The 19,979-nt window shown below is 40.7% G+C and overlaps 2 protein-coding genes, 1 long non-coding RNA gene and 1 pseudogene across 7 annotated transcripts; 1 reads left to right on the top strand and 3 right to left on the bottom strand.

Annotated features, from left to right (window-relative positions):
• Window positions 1–5,084: 5,084 nt before the first annotated feature.
• LOC137817548 (uncharacterized) lies at window positions 5,085–17,152 on the bottom strand. 5 transcript variants are annotated; one of them, XM_090301080.1, is made up of 12 exons: window positions 16,821–17,152; window positions 16,234–16,702; window positions 14,388–14,497; window positions 14,255–14,285; window positions 13,027–13,103; window positions 8,073–8,156; window positions 7,056–7,911; window positions 6,711–6,964; window positions 6,429–6,632; window positions 6,255–6,347; window positions 6,043–6,159; window positions 5,085–5,235 (listed from the first exon to the last, which is right to left on the bottom strand). In XM_090301080.1, the coding sequence occupies exons 7-12, from the start codon at window positions 7,906–7,908 to the stop codon at window positions 5,191–5,193; spliced, it is 1,566 nt and encodes a 521-aa protein (XP_090157206.1). In that variant the 5' UTR covers window positions 7,909–7,911; window positions 8,073–8,156; window positions 13,027–13,103; window positions 14,255–14,285; window positions 14,388–14,497; window positions 16,234–16,702; window positions 16,821–17,152; the 3' UTR covers window positions 5,085–5,190. The 5 variants fall into 5 exon arrangements, 4 of the variants coding, with proteins under 4 accessions (XP_090157206.1, XP_090157207.1, XP_090157205.1 ...); XM_090301081.1 differs by having other exon boundaries at window positions 16,234–16,380; XM_090301079.1 differs by having other exon boundaries at window positions 16,234–16,347.
• On the bottom strand, window positions 8,200–11,503 carry LOC150027980 (uncharacterized; annotated as a pseudogene).
• Window positions 11,501–12,649, bottom strand: LOC137817546 (uncharacterized). The gene has a single exon (XM_068620834.1). The coding sequence runs from the start codon at window positions 12,647–12,649 to the stop codon at window positions 11,501–11,503; it is 1,149 nt and encodes a 382-aa protein (XP_068476935.1).
• LOC137817549 (uncharacterized) lies at window positions 15,465–16,360 on the top strand. Its single transcript, XR_011081984.2, has 3 exons — window positions 15,465–15,553; window positions 15,744–15,818; window positions 16,226–16,360. It is a non-coding gene; the product is annotated as an uncharacterized LOC137817549 (long non-coding RNA).
• Window positions 17,153–19,979: the final 2,827 nt, after the last annotated feature.

Raw genomic sequence — 19,979 nt, 5'->3', positions numbered from 1 at the left:
GGATATCAGGCGCCTAGGTACGCCAAAGCGGCACACAATGTTCTTCCACACAAAATGCTGTACTTTGTGCGCAGTGATCTGTGCTACGGGCTCTGCCTCTATCCACTTGGTGAAGGACTCGATGGCAACGATCAAATACTTCATCTGCCTGATAGCCAGTGGGAACGGGCCCAGGATGTCGATTCCCCATGTATGGAAAGGCCACGGGCTGTATATGGACTACAATTCTTCTGGCGGCGCCTTGTGCCAGTCGGCGTGCTTTTGGCATTGCCTGCACCGCTGGGCGTGTCGTGCGCAATCCTCTTTCACTGTTGGCCAGAAGAAACCTGCGCGTATTACCTTGGAGGCTAGGGACCTTCCCCCTACGTGGCTTCCGCAGATGCCTTCGTGTAGCTCCGCCATTATCCTGGTGCACTCGTCGCCACTGACGCATGTTAGGATAGGGTGAGTGAAACCGTGCCTGAACAGCACCCCATCCACCAAAGTATATCTTGCGGCATTTCTTTTGACCTTTTTACCCTCTTCAGGCTCCACTGGGAGAGCCCCATCCGCCAGGTATCGCTTGTAGGGCGTCATCCAGGTGTCTCCCTTGGCCAAAACGCATACCTGCATTTGCTCTCCCTCGGGCGCATCCGCGTACGTGCTGATGCGGGGCGCCCTCTGCGTATCTTGGGTCAAAGAGCAATGACTCCTCGGCCTTCCCCTTGATGTATGAATCTGGAGGACATCCACCCTGTTGTCTTCCACGAATCTACGCGGAGCTTTGAGAGTCTCTTGGATCACTGTCCTCTGTCTACCCCCCTTGCCTGAGCTGGCCAGCTTTGCAAGCAGGTCAGCTCTGGCATTCTGCTCCCTCGGGACATGTATCAGCTCAAGAGCGTTGAATGCTCCCTTCAACAACTGGACGTATTTCAGATAAGCCGCCATCTATGCGTCCTTCGCCTGGAACTCACCCGACACTTGCCCCGTAATCAGCTGAGAGTCGCTTTTCACCAGGAGGTTCTGCGCGCCCATCTCCTTGGCCAGGAGCATTCCTGCTATCAGGGCTTCATATTCTGCCTGATTGTTACTTGCCTTGAAGGCGAAGCGTAGGGCCTGCTCAATCAGCACGCCGTTGGGTCCCTCCAAGACTATTCCCGCACCGCTCCCCTGTTGGTTGGAAGAGCCATCAACCGAGAGCAGCCACTGTGAGCCCACTTCCACCTCCTGCTCACCTCCGGGCGAAAGTTCCGCTATAAAATCCGCGTATACCTGCCCTTTGATGGATCCTCTAGGCTTATACCGGATGTCGAATTCTGACAGTTCCATCGCCCAGCGTACCATTCTCCCGGCCACATCAGGCTTCTGCAGCACCTTCTGTATAGGGAGGTTCGTCATCACCACCACCGTGAAGCTGTGGAAGTAATGACGGAGCCTCCTGGCAGAAAATACTACCGCTAGCGCTGCCTTCTCCAGCGCTTGGTATCTCGTCTCAGCACCTTGTAATGCCTTGCTTACAAAATAGATGGGCTTCTGACTCTGGTCCTGCTCTTGGACTAACACAGAACTGATGGCCCGCTCCGTTACAGTAAAATACAACCGGAGGGGCACGCCCATTACCGGTTTGCAGAGGACCGGTGCCGTCGCCAGGTACTCCTTTAGCTTAATGAAAGCCGCTTCGCATTCATCAGTCCATGCAAAGCGACTGTTTCTCTTGAGGCACTGGAAATATGGATGCCCCTTCTCTCCCCTGGCGGAAACAAACCTTGAAAGCACCGCCATCCGCCCCGTCAGCTGTTGCACCTCTTTTACCGACGTCGGGCTTCACATGGCGATAATCGCCGCGCATTTGTCGGGGTTCGCCTCTATCCCCCTCTCTGTGAGCATAAAACCCAAGAACTTACCGGCCTCTACCCCGAAAACACACTTCTCAGGGTTTAACTTGAGGCGGTACTTGGATATCGTGACGAACAATTCCTCCAGATCCGCCATGTGCTGCGCCCTATCCTGCGACGCCACCACCATGTCATCTACATAGGCGTACACATTCCTCCCGAGCATGGACGCCAGGACCTTGTCCATTAACCTCTGGTACGTGGCGCCCGCGTTTTTCAGCCCAAAAGGCATCACCTTATAGCAGTAACTACAAGTCTCAATCATGAATGCAGTTTTGCTCTCATCTCTTGGGTGCATCTTGATCTGGTTGTACCCCGAGAAGGCGTCCAAGAAACTCAGCACCTTGCTGCCGGACGCGCTATCTACCAAGGCGTCGATGCTGGGCAGCGGGTACGAGTCCTTTGGGCACGCCTTATTCAGGTCCGTGAAGTCCACGCACATCTTCCATTTTCCGTTCGCCTTCTTCACCAAGACGACGTTGGCAAGCCACTCAGGGTATTGAATCTCCCTGATGTGGCCTCTCTTCGTTTTCAGGCTGTTCTCATAGCATTTCCTTGCCTCCTCCTAGTCTGACCTGATGACTATCACCTGGCCACTGAGGTCCAGCAGCTTCATCTTCATGTGGCGTGTGGAGGACACCGCGTTCAAACGGTTTAACGCCGGCCTGCCCAGCAAAATATTATAGGCGGAGTTGGCGTTCACGACCAGGTACCGGATGCTTTCGGTACGGGAGGCCTCCCCGTCCGTGAACGTAGTCCTCAACTGCAGGTAACCCCGGACTTCCACCTGGTTATCCCCAAACCCATACAGGCACCCCGTGTAGGGACTCAACAGATCGGGGGACAACCGTAACTTATTGAAGGTCGACAGAAACATAACGTCTGCCGAACTTCCTTGGTCGACAAGCACTCTGTGCACCTTCCTTCCGGCTGTGACGACTGAGATGACAACGTGGTCGTTGTCGTGGGGTACCACGTCTCGGAGGTCTCTTCTCGTGAACACGAGGTTCGACTCCCATGGCTCCCCCGAGAGTCTCTCTTCGATTGAATTTACCCCCCTCGCGTATTTCTTCCGCTGGGAGGCGGTGGGTCCCCGCCGGAAAAACCTCCAGCAATGGTGTGGACCTCGCCAAGCACAGGCATCTCGTGTGCTGGTTCTTCCGCCGGCGGCAAGGTGGCGGTCGTTGTGGGCTCTGCGACATAATCCTTCAAAAACCCAGTTCTCACCAGCTCATCTAGCTGGTAACCCAACGACAGGCAGTTATCAATGTGGTGCCCGAAAGCCCCGTGGAACTCGCACCAAGAGTCTTTGCGAGGCCCCAACACCTTGTCAGTCTTCGCTGGCCGCCTCAGCCTCTCGGCTATATTAGGCACGGCGATCAGGTCCTTCAGCTCTACCACAAAATTGTACCTCACCGGTCTCCCCTTTCTCTGGCCGAGCGATCGCCTCCTGCTGAACCCCGGGGCTGGGGCTTTCTGGCCTCATAGGGGCGTCTCGCCTCTGGTTTCTTTCTTCCCGTCGTGGTCTCATTGACCCTGACGGGTTGAGCTCGCGCCGGTCCCCTCGGGCGCGAGGGTACGACGCTGGTGCGCTTCACGCACACCTCCCCCTCAGAAGCAATATGCTCTACCGCCCTACGCCGTAGCTCAGCGAAGGTCCTAGGGCGGTTGCGGATGATGGATTCTCCAAAAGGCCCGGGGCACACGCCTTTCACGAACGCGTACACAATCATAGGCTCCTCTGTCGTACCAACCTTCACGACCTGGGCCCCGAAGCGATTGATATACTCCTTCAGGGTCTCCCCTTGATACTGCTTCACATCAAACAGATCGTAAGAGACTGGCGGCGGGGCCTTGTTTGTTAAGTATTGTTCCCTGAACAATCGTGACAGTTGGCGGAAAGATGTGATATGACCATCTGGAAGGCTGATGAACCAGTCCATAGCCATCCCGGTCAGGGTGCTCATAAAGAGCTTGCACTTGGCAACGTCAGAACCGCCTACCAGGACCATCTGTTTGTGGAATGCGGCAAGGTGCGTCTCCGGGTCCTCCATCTCGGTGAAGATCACCTTGGGCCCCGTGAACGTGTTCGGGAGCACTGCATGGGTAGGAAAGACCCTCGAGGGAGCGACGCCGTGGGAAGGCCTTAGGTCCCGATGATCTGGGAGAGTGATGAAGAGAAGAGAAAGGTGGCTTCAAGGCCATAGTAACAACACCAGTGTAGGGCAGCCTGACTCGTGAAGTACCCCTGCCCCCAAGCGTTTCAACGTCTTAAATGCGCTACGTTTTCTAATTAGATACGCTGATTGAGTGCGTTACATTTGTAATTAAAGGCGCTTTAAGGCGCTTTAAATGCTTGGGTAGTTTAAATAGCGCGGAGAATGTTGGAAACGGGGTTGGAACTTTTGGAAAATTTCCCAGAAACTCTCTAGTTGCTTGCTCGAGCCTTGAGGTTACGCACAGGGGACTAGGGAAAGGTTTTTGCTAGGAGGAGAAAAACACACACACAATCCACCGTTCCTTTTGATCACCTTCAGAGTGCCATACGCGGTGCTCAGAGACGTAGGTGAACAGTTTTGGTGTTTCTTGCTGGCTGACTTGAGCGTCGTAATGCAAACGGCCGCTAGGGCGCCTCCTTGTCCTCTTTTTTGCAGGAATCCACAGGTCACCAGTGGGAAGGAGTCCCTAGCTGACGGTTGAGGTCGCGCACGAAGACGTCCCGGTCAACCGGACGGAATATAAGAGTTTTGGAAGAACCCGGGAATCAATGTTTCCAACTTTGACCCTACCCACCATGTCGTCGACGAAAAAGTTGTGCCTCTCGAATTGGACGACTGAACCGCCACTACAACAATTATTACTTTAGGCAACAGCATAAAACCGTGGTCTAAAGCATTAAAACCGTGGCATAAGGTTTAGGCAACGGTTTTTTAGCCGTGGTCTAGGTGAGCGTGGCTGTTGGTAATAGGCCACGGTTTTTATAAAGACAACAACTTTAAAACCGTTGCTTAAAACCTTGATAACAGCCACAACTTTAAAAGCGTTGCTTAAAGTATTGACAAAAACAACAATACATTTCTTTAATTTTAGAAGAATTACTTATATAAAGGTTCAAGATAACAAGAATAAATATTGAAGGATAATATGTATTGAAATATCTCAACAAGAAATCTCACATATTTAAATATATGTGTTCCAACTACATAATCAAAAACTTTTTTAAAGTATATTGATAACAATCATGTCTTCAAAGTTAAAACTACTAACGTAGTTAAAAAAACATACTCTATTGTTTCTTTACTACATATCAATAAGTTCATTCTTGTTCAAGTTTGTCTTCATAGTCTTCATTGCCTTCAAGCTGCAAAAAATACATAAATATATACTAATTAAATCTAATTCAAACAAAATAAATATAACAACTACCAAAATATAATTGTATAAATAGTTAATAACATGTCTTAATCAAATCCATTACACTTTGATGTAACACTAGACAATTGCATGTATGTGTTTACAACACAAAATCAAGAGCACCACATATTCCAATCCATATCACTAAACTTATTAACATGATTGAAATTCCAATATGATTATGATTATGTATGAAAAAAACGAAACTTAAGGACAAAACAGTAACTTAATGTACTCCTCCAACATCACAAATCAAAGTAATTTCATGTGTAACTTGAAAATATTTCTCAAAGTCCAGTAAACAATTTTCAATTATATATAACTGCTCATAATGAGGATCATGAGTGGATGCAGATGAATGTAGCCCCACTCCACTACTTTCTTTATTTAAAACACGTGTCATCATATTATTTATGTCATCCTCTTCTAAATCTGGATTTTGCTGCTTTACCACAAATTTTACCATTTCCTCTAAAACTTCAATTTTCTTAGCCATGCCACTCACTTCATTTGCATGTTCATTTCTTATAGCAAGAATTTCTTCCTTTTTTCTTAATGTTGATGGTGTCATAGTCTTTCCATAACATCGTACTCTCCCCGGTTTCTCTTTACCAAATATTGATTGAAATGCTTGTTCCGCAGATTCACTTGAGTTTTCTATAGAACCTTGAAGCTTAGTCTAATAAAAGACAATGAACTTTAATTATTAAAAAGAATATATTTATATGTACATCATAAATATTTGTAAACTTACAATGATATTATATGTTTCTTCATCCATTTCTTTTCCTCTTCGGCCTTCTCGACGTTGACGAGTTGTAATAAACATTTCAGCTTGGGTAACTTTTTCTCCTACATTTTTCTTGGCATGCTACAACAATTACATATTAAAAAACAATAACAAAAAAGTAATAGAATGTTTTTGTTTGGACTTAAAATATTCAAACATAATTAGAAGTATCTTACTAATTCAGCATGAATTCTAGCAAAATTGGTTGGTCCCATGCGATGAATGTACTTTTGTTGTGCCCTATTTGCAACATTTTGCTCACTAATTCTCTACATTGTAATAAGATAAAAATAACAATGAATTTATATAATAATGAAATTTTAAAATAATTAGACTTTAAATTATCTAACCTTCATAGTGCTAGTGTTCCAATATTTCAACAATTGTTTGAAATGATCTTCAAAAATGAATAATGGACGATGCTTGAGGCGATCCTTCAATGTGGAGTACTTTAAAAAGTGTCTTTTTTTTATAAAACTCTTGTAGCGTCTCCATGCATCATTTATGCGAGTAAATATCGCTTTCTCTCCTTTATCACTAATGATGAACTTTTCCTACAAAAAAGAGCATTAGAGTGATTGTATTTTCATAAATATTTGATCAATAAATGAATATAAAATTATTTTTCATACCATAACATATGTCCATATACGAGCCTTTTTATCTTTATCATTCAACAAAGCTTTGAAATTTGTGTAAATCAATGGCCAAAAGGTGGAATTCCTAGCTATCGTGCCAAGGAAATAACTTAAGTCAGTTACAATCTTGTCAGTGGGACCAATTGGTTCTCCATCACTGTCTAAGATAACTTCTGGACGCTCTTGAGTAGATCTTCCATGTATTGCTAAACATTGAGTTGGTCCTCGCGTTTTTTTCTTAATTGTTCCTATTTTAACATTGAACTTATTAAATAAAATATTAAAAAGAAGACATAAATATGAAAACAAAATGTCAACTTGTAATAATAAAACATTTACCTTCTATCATATTCACTTCAACATCTTCATCTTGGTATGCATTTTCTTCTCCAACATATTGTTCTTCATCCTCACTTCCATTTTGAACATTTTCTTCTTCATCTTCATTGTTTCCATTTTCTTTAAGAAATTGATCTATTGACATTGATGGACAAAATTTTGTTTGTGACTTACTAGGAGCATCTTGTTGTTTTGTCATTGATTCAACATCTTCAATCACTTCTCTCTCCTTAGATTTTTCATTGTCATCCATCATTCTCGTCTTTTTTTTAAGTTGACCTTTTACCTTTGAACTATCAACTTCAGCTTGTACTGATTTCATATGCAATTGTCTTTTCTTAGAATTCTCCTCTTGTGAGACTGCCTTTTGCTGCTTGAGTTGTTCATTGGCATTAGAATTACTAAGTTGAGTGAATGCTCTTTCAAGTTCTTGTAGCCTTTCCTTTGACTTATCATTTGCAATTGCTGCCTTTTTCATGAGTTTTCGGTTTGGTTCTTGGAGTTGTCTATGTCCGATGCTCTTAGATGTCAATTCTTCCAATCGGAGTTTGTTTTGACTATGAATTTTATGTTGAACAGAGCCTGCAACTGCAACATTTTGTTTTGTTGAATTAAACCTCCTGTCCAAATTTGTCATGTCACTGACCTTGAGATTAGGCAAGTACACTTGTCTTTGGGCAGCAATAGTGGGTGCAGTGGTACATTCTTTGTTTGTCATTTTTTCAGGTTTGATTTGCATTTTCCCTAGCAATTCTTTGCTTGATTTTACTTGAGGAAGTTCCAAATTTGCAGCACTCATTTGAATCTTGTCTTGAGCTTTCATCTGTCGTTTTAAGTTTGCTTCCATATTCATTATCTGAAAAAAATAATTTGATATAGCACCATGGAAGTTAAGCAAAAAACATAATTAGTCATCTTATTAACATGTTATATGAAGGACAATCAAACAACAAAGGTGTAACATTAGTAGATAATAGTACATATGAAACAATAAAATATAAATTTTGCATTTCAAACCTGTACTAACTAAAAGGCAAACACTTTGTCTTCAATATGGTCAATCTCCTCTAGTTTCAAACTTTGATCCAACCGCTGGTTTATCTACGCATGCATTTTTACAATTGAATATGTAAGAGAAGGTAGATATAGAATATAACAGGAAATTTAAATATGTAAGAGAAGGTGGTATTTACAAAGTAAAGTTTAGTTTTTGAATGCATATTTGAAAGTGTTGAACAATCCTCCTATCAACATTAACAATCCTCCTCTTAATCCATGTAGTCAAACAAAGTGTCATCAAAATCAAGATCATCAGAATAATTTTTCTCCAAATGTTTAGAAGGTTTCTCAGCTATAGTGACAGGCATATCTTCCCTAACCCAATTGAGTTCATCATCATTATCAGAAGCATTTAGTTGTGATTGGTCACCCATATTGAATAAGTCTCTTGGAACTGTCTTCAAAACATAGTGTCTATTTATGTCAAAAGGATCTTGAACATAAAAACATTGGTGAACTTGAGAAGCCAACAGAAAGGGGTCATTTTGGTAACATTTTTTGTTAAAGTAGACACATGTAAGTCCATATTTGTCTTCACCACTCTCAAACCAATCACACTTAAACATCACAAATTTGAAATGACCATAATAATCTAACTCAATTATGTCTTTGATTGCCCCATAATAAGTGACAGGTTCTATCCTAGGATTTTCATCCTTAGAACTTGCATAACTTGGAGTCAATGAAACCAAAGTTACACCAGAATTTTGAGTTTTGTGTGTTGCATCTCTCTTTGTAGTATGAAATCTATAACCATTGATGAGGTAACCTGAAAATCTCTTTGCAACATTATTAGGACCACAAGAGAATTCTCTAAGTTGAAGTGATACGTCATCTTTCATGGCTCTATCTTTGAACCATTCACTAAAATCTTGACTTTGGTTCTTGGCCTTAATCCACTTTCTTCTTTTAGTCTTCCTATTTAAAATCTCATCATACTCTCTATAAATAAAAACACACTTTGTTAGTGATTTGAATTATAATTTATAAATGAGACAATGAAAAAAAAAACTATTATCATACCTGATGTATATGTCTAGTTCGTCACAATTGAATAAAAGGTATCGATGTGCTTGATCTTTAGATTTAAAATCCAAAGAAAATGGTTTACCTTTTTTTCCCCCCCAAAGGACGACCGCTACTTGAAAAGTAATCACACAAATATACATCACATAAATCATTATCATCATAATTTCTCCCTTTTCTATTCAGCCTTGTATCTACGCCTTTATGCAAATATCTTGAACAAAGTGTCAAAGCTTCTTCTGCTAAATACCCTTCAGCAATAGAACCTTCTGGATAAGCTTTATTTCGAACATAACTTTTAAGTCTGCACAAATATCTCTCAATTGGATACATCCATCGAAATTGCACCGGCCCACCTAACCTTACTTCATTTGCTAGATGGATAGGCAAGTGAACCATTATGTCAAAAAAACTATGAGGAAATATTGTCTCCATCTGACAAAGTACTTCTGCAATATCAGCTTCTAAGAAATCCAAATCATGCAACTGGATAACTTTTTGACACAAAGAGCGAAAAAAGGACCCCAAATGAATTAAAGGGTTAGCCACTACATGAGGCATTATGCTTCTTATAGGAACTTGTAACAAGTAGTGTAGCATGAAATGTGCATCATGACTCTTGTAACCACTAATTTTCTTTTCACTAACATTCACACACTTTGAAATATTTGATGCAATCCCATCCGGTAATTTGGCAGCCTTTAAAACACCACAAAAAATTGACTTTTCATGTGCATTCATTGAAAAACAAGATCTTGCAAATTGTACACGACCTTCATCAATCTCCTTAGGATGAAGATTCTTTCTAATTCCCATATCCTGTAAATCATAGCGTGCATTAACATGATCCTTTGTCTTTCCTTGAATGTCCAAAAGAGTTCCAATAATGTTATCACATATGTTTTTCTCAATGTGCATTACATCAAGATTGTGTCGTAATTTATTTTGTGACCAATAGGGCAACTCAAAAAAGATTGATCTCTTCTTCCACGGGCCATCTTTTTTTTTTTTTATTCTTTCCAAAATCATTGTTGAAATCCTTTAAGATTTCTAGGATTTCAATCCCTTCTAACATAGTTGGTGCAGACCCAAGCTCTTTCTTTCCATTAAAGGACTTTTTATTAAGTCTCCATGCATGATTTGCTGGTAAAAAGACACGATGATTCATATAACACATCTTATGACTGTGTCTCAAGTAAGATGAATGAGTGTCATAATTGAAACATGAACATGCCAACCTTCCTTTAGTGCTCCAACCTGACAACATAGCATATGCAGGGTAGTCACTGATAGTCCATAAAAGAGCTGCATGCATTTGAAATTTTTGATCTCTTGACACATCATATGTTTCTACACCCATTTCCCATAATTCCTTTATGATGTGATTCCAATAGCCACATAGAACAAGATTCTTGACACTTTTAGAAATCACCTTGAGCTGGAAAATATAGAGGCACTTTCTTAGAAGTTGGATCATGGTTCTAAGTCAAGAACTCACCAATAACAAGTACCAAATCCCAAACTCATTTGGATGAACCAAATATTGTCAAATTGAATCAACAAAGGAATTTTAAAAAGAGAAGACCGAACAGAATTAAACCACAATCAATTGTACCGAACAGAATTAAGAAACAAAACAGAATATAGGTGCTGGAAATTGGAAGAACCGAAACTAAAAAACAACTCAAACACAAGGCAACATGAACAATTGAAGAAGAAGAAAGGAAGGAGAAGAGAATGCTCATGAAGATGGAAGAATGGTTGGATGATCACGCCACTAGAAGTATGGATGCTCCTAGATGAGTGTGCAAGCCGCCACTTGAGGAAACCATGGTCCTTCAAGATAAGACTAGAGTAGAAGCTCAAAAGCTCTCCAAATGCTCACTCCAATTTTGAGTATAGTTTCTTTAGATAAATTCAAATCTGAATTTTACAAGGAAGGCACCTCTATTTATAGCCTAAGGTGCTGAAAATGAAAGCTAAAACAATTCAAAATTCCCTCCCAAATCAAACTAGAACCGGCGCTAATTTGCAAAGCAAGGAAGGTGTGATCCTTTCCTTCACTTTGGCACCCCCTATTCTACTCCTACACCTATCTACTAATACACCCCCCCAAAGCTCCTAACTAAAACCTAAAAGATGCTATAACAAAAGAGGTTTCTAAAGTTTCCCTCTAAGCACCTTCAACTAAAGAAACTACAAAAAGAGAAAATAAATGTCCTCTAGCTCCCAAAGCTTTAAACATGCTTCTTGTAATCCTTTGAGGTGGACTTTGACCTCCATGGGCGTCCTCCATTTGTGCCTCCACCTCTTCTTGAGCTTGGTGAGTGGCCTCCATGTTCTCTTGAGCTTGATCTCCATCACTTTAATTCCTCAATTAATGGTTGCAAGTAAACATCAATATCATTTCCCGGTGATTGTGGTCCAGGAATTAATAGTGACAACATTGTGTATTCGGGTTTCATGCATAACCATGGTGGAAAATTGTACACCACCGTCATGATTGGCCAAGTACTATGTGATATACTCATAGTCCTAAATGGATTGAATCCATCACTTGTTAGACCAAGTCTTACATTTCGTGTCTCAGAAGAAAAAATAGGATGGAGTCTATCAAAGTCTTTCCAAGCTTCACCATCAGCAGGGTGTCTCAATTTACCATCTTTTGACCGCTCTTCTTCATGCCATCTCATTGACTCTGCAGTGTTTGAGCACATAAATAGCCTTTGAAGTCTAGGAATTAATGGAAAGTGCCTCAAAATTTTTGCAGGCACTTTTTGTTCATTTTGTTGTTGTAACTCAAAATTTACATCACAAGATTCCTTCCACCTTGAAACTTTACACTTTTCACAAAAATTGTCAGTCTCATGCTCCTTCCAATATAACATGCAATCATTTGGACATGCATGAATCTTCTTATAATCAAGGCCTAAATCTTTAATCATGGCCTTTGTTTTATTAAAATATTCAGGAATGTTTAAATTCGGCATGGCTTCTTTCAATAACTGTAATAGGTCAGAAAATGAGGCATTGCTCCAGCCATGAAGACATTTCAAAAGATACAATCGAATTATGAAAGAAAGAGTGGAGAAAGTTTGGCATCCAGGGTATAACTCTTGTTTTGCCTCATTAATCAAATTGTAGAATTTTTTTGCTTCCTCGTTAGGACCATCATTTCCACCATTTTCTTCTATCACATTTCTAAATGTATCATGCAATAAGCCGTCAATATCATCTTCCATGTCATCATCATTTACAATAGGCAATGATGATATTTCCTCCCCATGGTTTACCCAAATCTTATATCCTTTTAAAAAGCCTATAGCTATTAAATGATCATAGACCACATCTCTTCTTGCCCAACAACAATTTCTACACTTAGAACAAGGGCATAAAATCTCATTCCCTTGAGCTCTTCCACTACTGTATGCAAAATCTAAAAATAACTCAACACCATTGATATACTCTTTACTAAATCTTGGAAATTTAGTCCACTCTTTGTCCACCATCTTTAATCTAATAGATAAAAAATAATTAATAAGTTTGAAGAATAATAAGAATAAAAGAAAATAAATACTTGTTCTCTTCCAATTTAATATGAATTAATTACAAGTTACAAAACTTGACTTGGAGGTAGCAAGTGAAATTCTTGGAAGAATAGCTAGTATGTTTGTTGGTGAGAGAAGATGGTAACAAATAAATGAATCTCAAAGCATAATTAACATTTATAAAAGAAATATAAGGAAACACGTTAAACCTAAAGACTGACCCAAATCAATTGTTACTTATGGTTAAACTTTATTTTCCTTAAAAATTAAATCTAAAGTTTGAATAATTAAAAATACAAGATAATAATATGAATATTATAATTAATCAACAATGTAACCTCTTCTTTTTTGGATAAGCAAGAAACGTTTGGCCCAACCTCCACGGTGGATGTTTTTGGAGTTGGCAGGGTGCGTCCTGTAAACATCCCAAACCATTAAAAACTCAATATGCATACACATAAATGCATTTTTTTTAATAATATCAACTTCATATTTATAATTATAATAAAGTTCAAAACTAACAAAATACATATAACTAAGCCACAGTCACAGGATACTCAAACAAAAAATCTTTCCGCACAAAATTTTAGATATATATTCAGAGACACTGTTGTTTGTTATTTACAATTATACGTCTTATCAAAATCTTGCCTATACATACAATGGAAACAAATTTTATAGTCTATTTGTAAAGATTTGTTCAAAATATACAACACATTTTGTGTAGTTTGATCTGGTGCAGGGAAAATTAGCCAAAAAAAGGTAAGGGGTGCTCTCATGGCATGTGACTTCAGTTGGCCTGCTATTGCCTCTGCATATATGTTTTTTATTTTGTGCACTTCCATAAAAATTAAAATTTTATTTTTTACCTTCTTACACGAAAACTTGTTCAATTCAAATTAGGCTTCTCAATCAAAATCATTTTCGGATTGTATAATAAAAGATATCTTTTAAATTATACAATTTGAAATAAAACTAAATGACTTTTAAATTATATAATTTACATTAGACTTCTAAAATAACTTCTGAATTTTACAATAAAAAATTAAAAATTAAAAAAAAAAAAAGTTTTATGTTGTACAATTTAGAATAGACTTACAATATACGGAAGCAACTCTTCCTAAAAAACATTTTCAAATTCTACAAGTTAGGAAAATCCTGGATCACAAGGGAGAACTAACAAGACAGGGGAAGTGGAGAGAGAAGAAATAAAAACAGGGATGTCTAAGGTTAGTTTTGTCTTTCACACACCCCTCTGGAGTGTAGGAGGAAAGCATAGGAGTGCAAAAAGAAATCCCTCCTCTGCAAACATGTAAGCCCAACTTCACTTTTGGCCCAAAACTGCAAGTTCAACTATGATAATCATCCAAAGAGTACTAACCAAAAAATTATGCAAAATTAAGACGAAATTCATTAAAAAATTAAAGACTAAAATAATAAAAAAAACAAAGAGCAAGATCACATACAAAGGAATAAAATGGAGACCAAAATTGCAATAAAATAAATCGTAATTTTTCTGCAAATACAAAATTGCAATAAAATAAATTGCAATACACAGAATTGTACCTGCACTCTAATTTCAACCTCAAAGAAATATCTGCATTTGAAAAATGGAAAAAATCACAAAAAGTAAAATAAAATTTAATACATATAAGATGAAATGTCATTATTTATGTGAATGAAGTAGACTGAGACATACCAGTAAACAGTTTAAAAGGGAATCATCAAATTTGAGTGATCAATGCTAACTCATATTTCAACCACAAGTCAAGGAAAAGATCAATAGTGATTGGTCTTGGTGTTTGGTTCCTGCATAAATATATAAGTAAATTAGGGGAAAAAACGTGTAGAATATGGTTTCAAATGATCTTTGGCATTAAGCCATCACGTGGGATGTGACCCACCAGTCCCCTTAAAGGCAAATCACCTCACGAGACGCCACCATGAATACATATAATTAACATATATATATATATATATATATATGAATTTGTGAAGCCAAATGATGATAAAGCCCTTGATTAATTTGTGTGCAGTTGCTGTCTTAGAAGAATTTTGTAAGGATATTGTCTTAGCCTATGGGGTTAGTGATGGGTACAGTTTTATTGTTAAGAAAACCAGTTGTTGTCTCAGAAAAGTTTTGTAAGGATACACGTGACCTAACTTCCCTATTCACACCTAGGACCTTTCCTTCACTTAATCATAACCTCCCATCCCACTCATACTATTCAATTTATTTAACCCTTTTACAAAGAAAATCAAGTCAATCTACATTAGCCAATAACGAAGGCCAAAGTACAGATTTTCCACCTAAGATACAAATAAAAATCTCACCAACAAATTACCCAAAAACAGATTCTATCTACTATGCAGTAGTTAGGCAAGAGTACCACATATATTCTACAACAATAGCAGTGACACCTACCAAGGTTTGAAGATTTCACATGCCAAAATCAATCATGCAACTTATAAGTTATAGGAAATAAAAAAAAAGTGAAATGTGCTTTTTCGTAACTTAAAATTAACTTGTGCAAAATAAAAATTTAGAAAAGTTATATGAAAGAACTTCTACAAATCAGCTTGCGCATAAACTAATTTGAGTTTGTGGAAAAGTTCTTCTGATTTTTTTTTCTCCTACAAATGCTTATAAAGAAGTTTGTTCAAACAAATCTTGGGTCCGGAAATTGGTCTTCTCTTTCTGGAGATGAGTTTTTTTCCCCAATAAGTTCATATTTCAAGTGAAAGCAGCTGCATCGAACTGTTTGCTGGGTTTCTCTCTTTTTCTCCTGCTTTTATATGCTTGCTAACATGGTTTTCTGTTACAAGGTTGGTCAACAACCTGGGAGAAGAACACTTTGGAAATGGGTATGGTATCTAAAGCTTACTTAAATATGATTAGTTGAATTATTTGTTCATGGCAACAGTTTAAAAATGCTCTTAGTGTTAAATAGATATGTATCCCTGCTGATAAAAAAAAAATAGATACGTATCCCATGCCTCAGCTTTTTATTCTGTATGCCGTATTGGTGATTGGTTTTGCTTTCGTCTGTAACAGGAAAGTCCATAAGTATGGAAATAGCACAACTGGTGAGAGCTGGGATATAGTTGTAGATGAAGAAACTTATTACGAGTAAGAACATTCTTTTCAACTACTAACTAGATGAAAAACTGAATGTAAAGAGTATATCCATCCTTTATCTAATCTAAAAAAGCCTTTGATGCATCTAAATGGTTTAGTCCATATAGAAGTATGTGTCTACTGCTTGTTGGGTAACACACAAGTACACATTCTTTCTGTTTTTATAAAGAAAAAAATTGCCACAAAATACTCGAGCATTACAATACAGTGACAGATGTCTTAGATCGGGATGAAACGTAATAGTTCACTCTATGCTTTGTACACATTAAAAATAGAATATATTTTGAATTATCAAATTAATCCTTAAAATTCCGAGTTTGATAATGTCATTAACGTTTGTCATTATGAATGAGGATAGGCATATTGCTAATTTGAATTTGATAATGTCTCAAATTTAGGGCCGAACCTCATTATGGACGGGCGGATGTTGTGGGTGATTCAACCCAATTACTTTCAATTGAGCCTCCGGAGAGGCCTCCTGGGGTCTTTCCTAATATAGACTTTGGTTCGCCTCTGTCACCTGAAACAGAAACCACTAAGTGCAGTCTATAAACTGCAAAGGTTTTCCTTTAGATATACATATATTTCCTACTTCCTAGCAAACTCAATTCAATTTTGTGTGCAACTATCTATACGTCGAACGGTTGTCCTCTAAATCTACTTCCATTGCTCGCTTCCGATCCCCCTTTTACATATTCAAGTACAAGTCCAAAACACTCCCAAAATTCAGCACCAAACTGAGGTCATTATGTCCTTAGAAATGCAGAAGATTCGTATGATTAAATTTTTTAGATGTCATTTTACCACAGTTCGGCCAGTATTCAGAAAAAGACCTGGTGAAAAAATCAATAAGTCTTGGAAGCTATAACCTGTCCCTGCTGAAGCACATCTAGATTTCACACATTAAGACTAAAACTAAGTATGCAAATAGGTAAAGTGGTAGAAGAAAATATTGGGTAAAAAAACAAAAAACGAGTCAAAGAAATCACTAACCTTTAGGGTTTCACTGCAAACGGCGAACACTCTACCTCCTCACCACGAACAACTTCGTTTGGCTCGAGTGGTCACCAATTTCATCGAAACCCTCTACCTCCTCACCGCGAAGAACTTCGTCTGACCTAGGGTTTCCAGCGCACACCAGCCAAGTCCAGAATTTGTGAAGAAGAACGCACGCAAAACAAAGAAGAAGGTGATGAAATTTGGGGAGAAGAAGGCGCTGGAATTTGGGGAGAAGAAGGGGCTCGTCGGAGTGTGAAACCAGAGCGGGAAATGCAATACTGAAGGTGAAGACGTAAGTTTTCACTTGAGAGGGAATAATACGAAAAGAGTTTCCCATTTGGTTTATATTTTATTTTAACTTTTTTTAAATCAAATGGCCACACGTAAATAAACGTGGTCTAAAGGGTTAACGGTTTTAAAACCATGGCCTAAAATATCAACGGTTTCATAGGCGTGGTTTTTTATAATTTTTAAGCTACATTTATAAAACGTGGGCTCTACTATGTTTAGGCAACACTTTTATACATGTGGTCTATTTTAGCGTTGCCTAAAGTAAAAAATGTTGTAGTGCGCCAACTCTCAGTTGCCACCTTCACTCTTTGTGCTTTTTTCTTTGTTCTTGATAACCTTTGATAACTGTTCCGTCCGGTTGACCTGTGATGTCTTTGTGCGCGACCTCAACCGTCAGCTAGGGACTCTTTCCCACTGGTTACCTGTGGATTCCTGCAAAAAGAGGACAAAAAGGCGCCCTAGCGGCCGTTTGCACTCCGACGCTCAAGTCAGCCAGCAAGAAACACCAAAACTGTGCACCTCCCTATCTAAGCACTGCGTATGGCACTCTGAAGGTGGTAAAAAGAACTGTGTATTGTGTGTGTATTCTCGCTCTGGCAAACAACCTCTTTTCCAGTCCCTTGTGCGTAGCCTCACGACTTAGAGCAAGCAACTGGAGTGTATTTTGGGAAAATTTGCCAAAACTTCCAACCCCGTTCCCAACATTCTCAGCGCTATTTAAACTACCCAAGCATTTAAAGCGCCTTAAAGCGCTTTTAATCACAAACGTAACGCACTCAATTAAAAAACGTAGCGCATTTAAGACGTTGAAACGCTTGGGAGCCATTATAGTACCTGAACGCTCGAAACGGACACTGCATTGAATGACTTTAATTACCTGGCACCTGACTAAAGGTGATAAAAAGGAACGGTGGATTGTGTGTGTGTTTTTCTCCTCCTAGCAAAAACCTTTCCCTAGTCCCTTGTGCGTAGCCTCACGACTTCGAGCAAGCAACTGGAGTGTATTCTGGGAAAATTTGCCAAAACTTCCAACCCCGTTCCCAACATTCTCAGCGCTATTTAAACTACCCAAGCATTTAAAGCGCCTTAAAGTGCTTTTAATCACAAACGTAACGCACTCAATTAAGGCGTCTAATTAGGAAACGTAGCGCATTTAAGACGTTGAAACGCTTGGGAGCCATTATAGTACCTGAACGCTCGAAACGGAAACTGTATTGAATGACTTTAATTACCTGGTACCTGACTAAAGGGTGTTTCTATTCTGACATGGCTGTCATACACGTGGAGGGCCTCACGACGCCATGACCCCATCTGGGGGCGTTTCTGCCCATCTGGGGACGTTTCTACGTGTGAGTCCTCCTGCCTGGGAGTGCTACTGCGCAAGGGGTGACTTTTTGGGTGCCAACTCATGCCCCAATCATCTAGTCACTCACTTTGAGAGCCTATCTGCCTTCCTCTCGTACCCTGCACCCGACTACCCTGGACGTGACCTTCCTCTTGAGTCGTATCTGTCCCAAAGGCGTCTCTGGGGCGGCAGGGGTACTTCACGAGTCAGGCTGCCCTACACTGGTACTATCACTATGGCCTTGAAGCCACCTTTTCCTTCTCTTTATCGCTGCCCCGGGCTATCGGGACCTGAGGCCTTCCCACGGCGTCGCTCCCTTCATGGTCTTTCCTACCCATGGGTATCGGGGAACCACACTGTGATTGCCTTGCTTTAGCACTGTTTGATCTGGCGATGCCCTGGTTGGGCGACGCCTTTCCGTAGGCGACGCCTCATCTTGACGACGCCCTGGTTGATGACGCTGGCGCTTAGCGTCTCTTCACCTAGGCAACGCCTTGCGTTGACTTTGACCCCTGATGTTGACTTTGACCTTGATTTAGTCAACTCCCGGGCACGGGACGGTATAACGCCTGAACCAGAGCCTCTTGGAAGCCCTCGTCAAATACGCCCGCCATCTCTCCAGTAAGCTCTTGGACCTCCCTCTCCAGCTCGGCGATCCTAGAGTCCTTGGACACCAGCTGTTTGTCCAAGAACTCCTTCTCCACCCAGAGCTTATTGGCTTCTGCTTGGAGAAGGTCCAAGGCTTCGACCTTCACCCCCAAGGCGTCCTCTCTTTCAGCCAGCTTCTGCCTCCAAGCAGCATCCAGTTCTTCGAGCTTTCCCTGTTGCTTTTCGGAGGCACGAGCCGCCTCCTGAAGACCAATATTTTGAATTTGCTGGGAGGTAAGGTGGGCTAGCATGTCAACATATGCTTGCTCAATTTCATGCGCGTATGATTCAGCCCCCTCCTTACCCTCATGAGCCAATTTCAGCGAAGCTTGGTGAGCTTCCTCCCTGAGCCCCCAAGTTTGCTTTTCCTGTTTTAGCGCCCCCACCTCTTGCTTTAGTTTTCGGAGGATCTCTTTTCCTTTGGCAGCACTTTGAGCCTGTGAGCACCAATCGAGGGCTACTGCCAAGAACGCCCCCATATAGTAAGGCATGCCTCCTCCCCTCTGAGGGTTTTCTGGCGACATCCCTTCATTGAACCCCTGTGCCAACTGCCCGTAGACAGGGGGGGAAGCAGTAGTTGGCGAGAGCGGGCGCGAGAGGAACAGAGCTCGAAGCCGCCGCCACGTCAGACAGGGTTAGTGGCGGGGGAACCGACTCAGCCCCTTCATCTTGTTCCTCTTGGACTGCTTGGGGCGATGGCGACGTAGCGCTGGGAGGGTCATCCCTTAGAGAGTTCCTGCCACCGGGAGATGTGGCTGGCAGGGTGGGAACCCTCGCAGGTCTCCTCTTCTTGAAGACCAGGGGACTACCTGAGTCTTCACTGTCGGAGTTTTTCTCCAGCACCCTTTTTCCATTGTCTGGGCGTGCTG

Source organism: Phaseolus vulgaris, chromosome 4 (assembly GCF_051622355.1).
Source record: "Phaseolus vulgaris cultivar YP4 chromosome 4, ASM5162235v1, whole genome shotgun sequence".
In the NCBI taxonomy this organism is placed as follows: Eukaryota; Viridiplantae; Streptophyta; class Magnoliopsida; order Fabales; family Fabaceae; genus Phaseolus; species Phaseolus vulgaris.
This window is presented reverse-complemented; position numbering and strand designations above follow the sequence as displayed.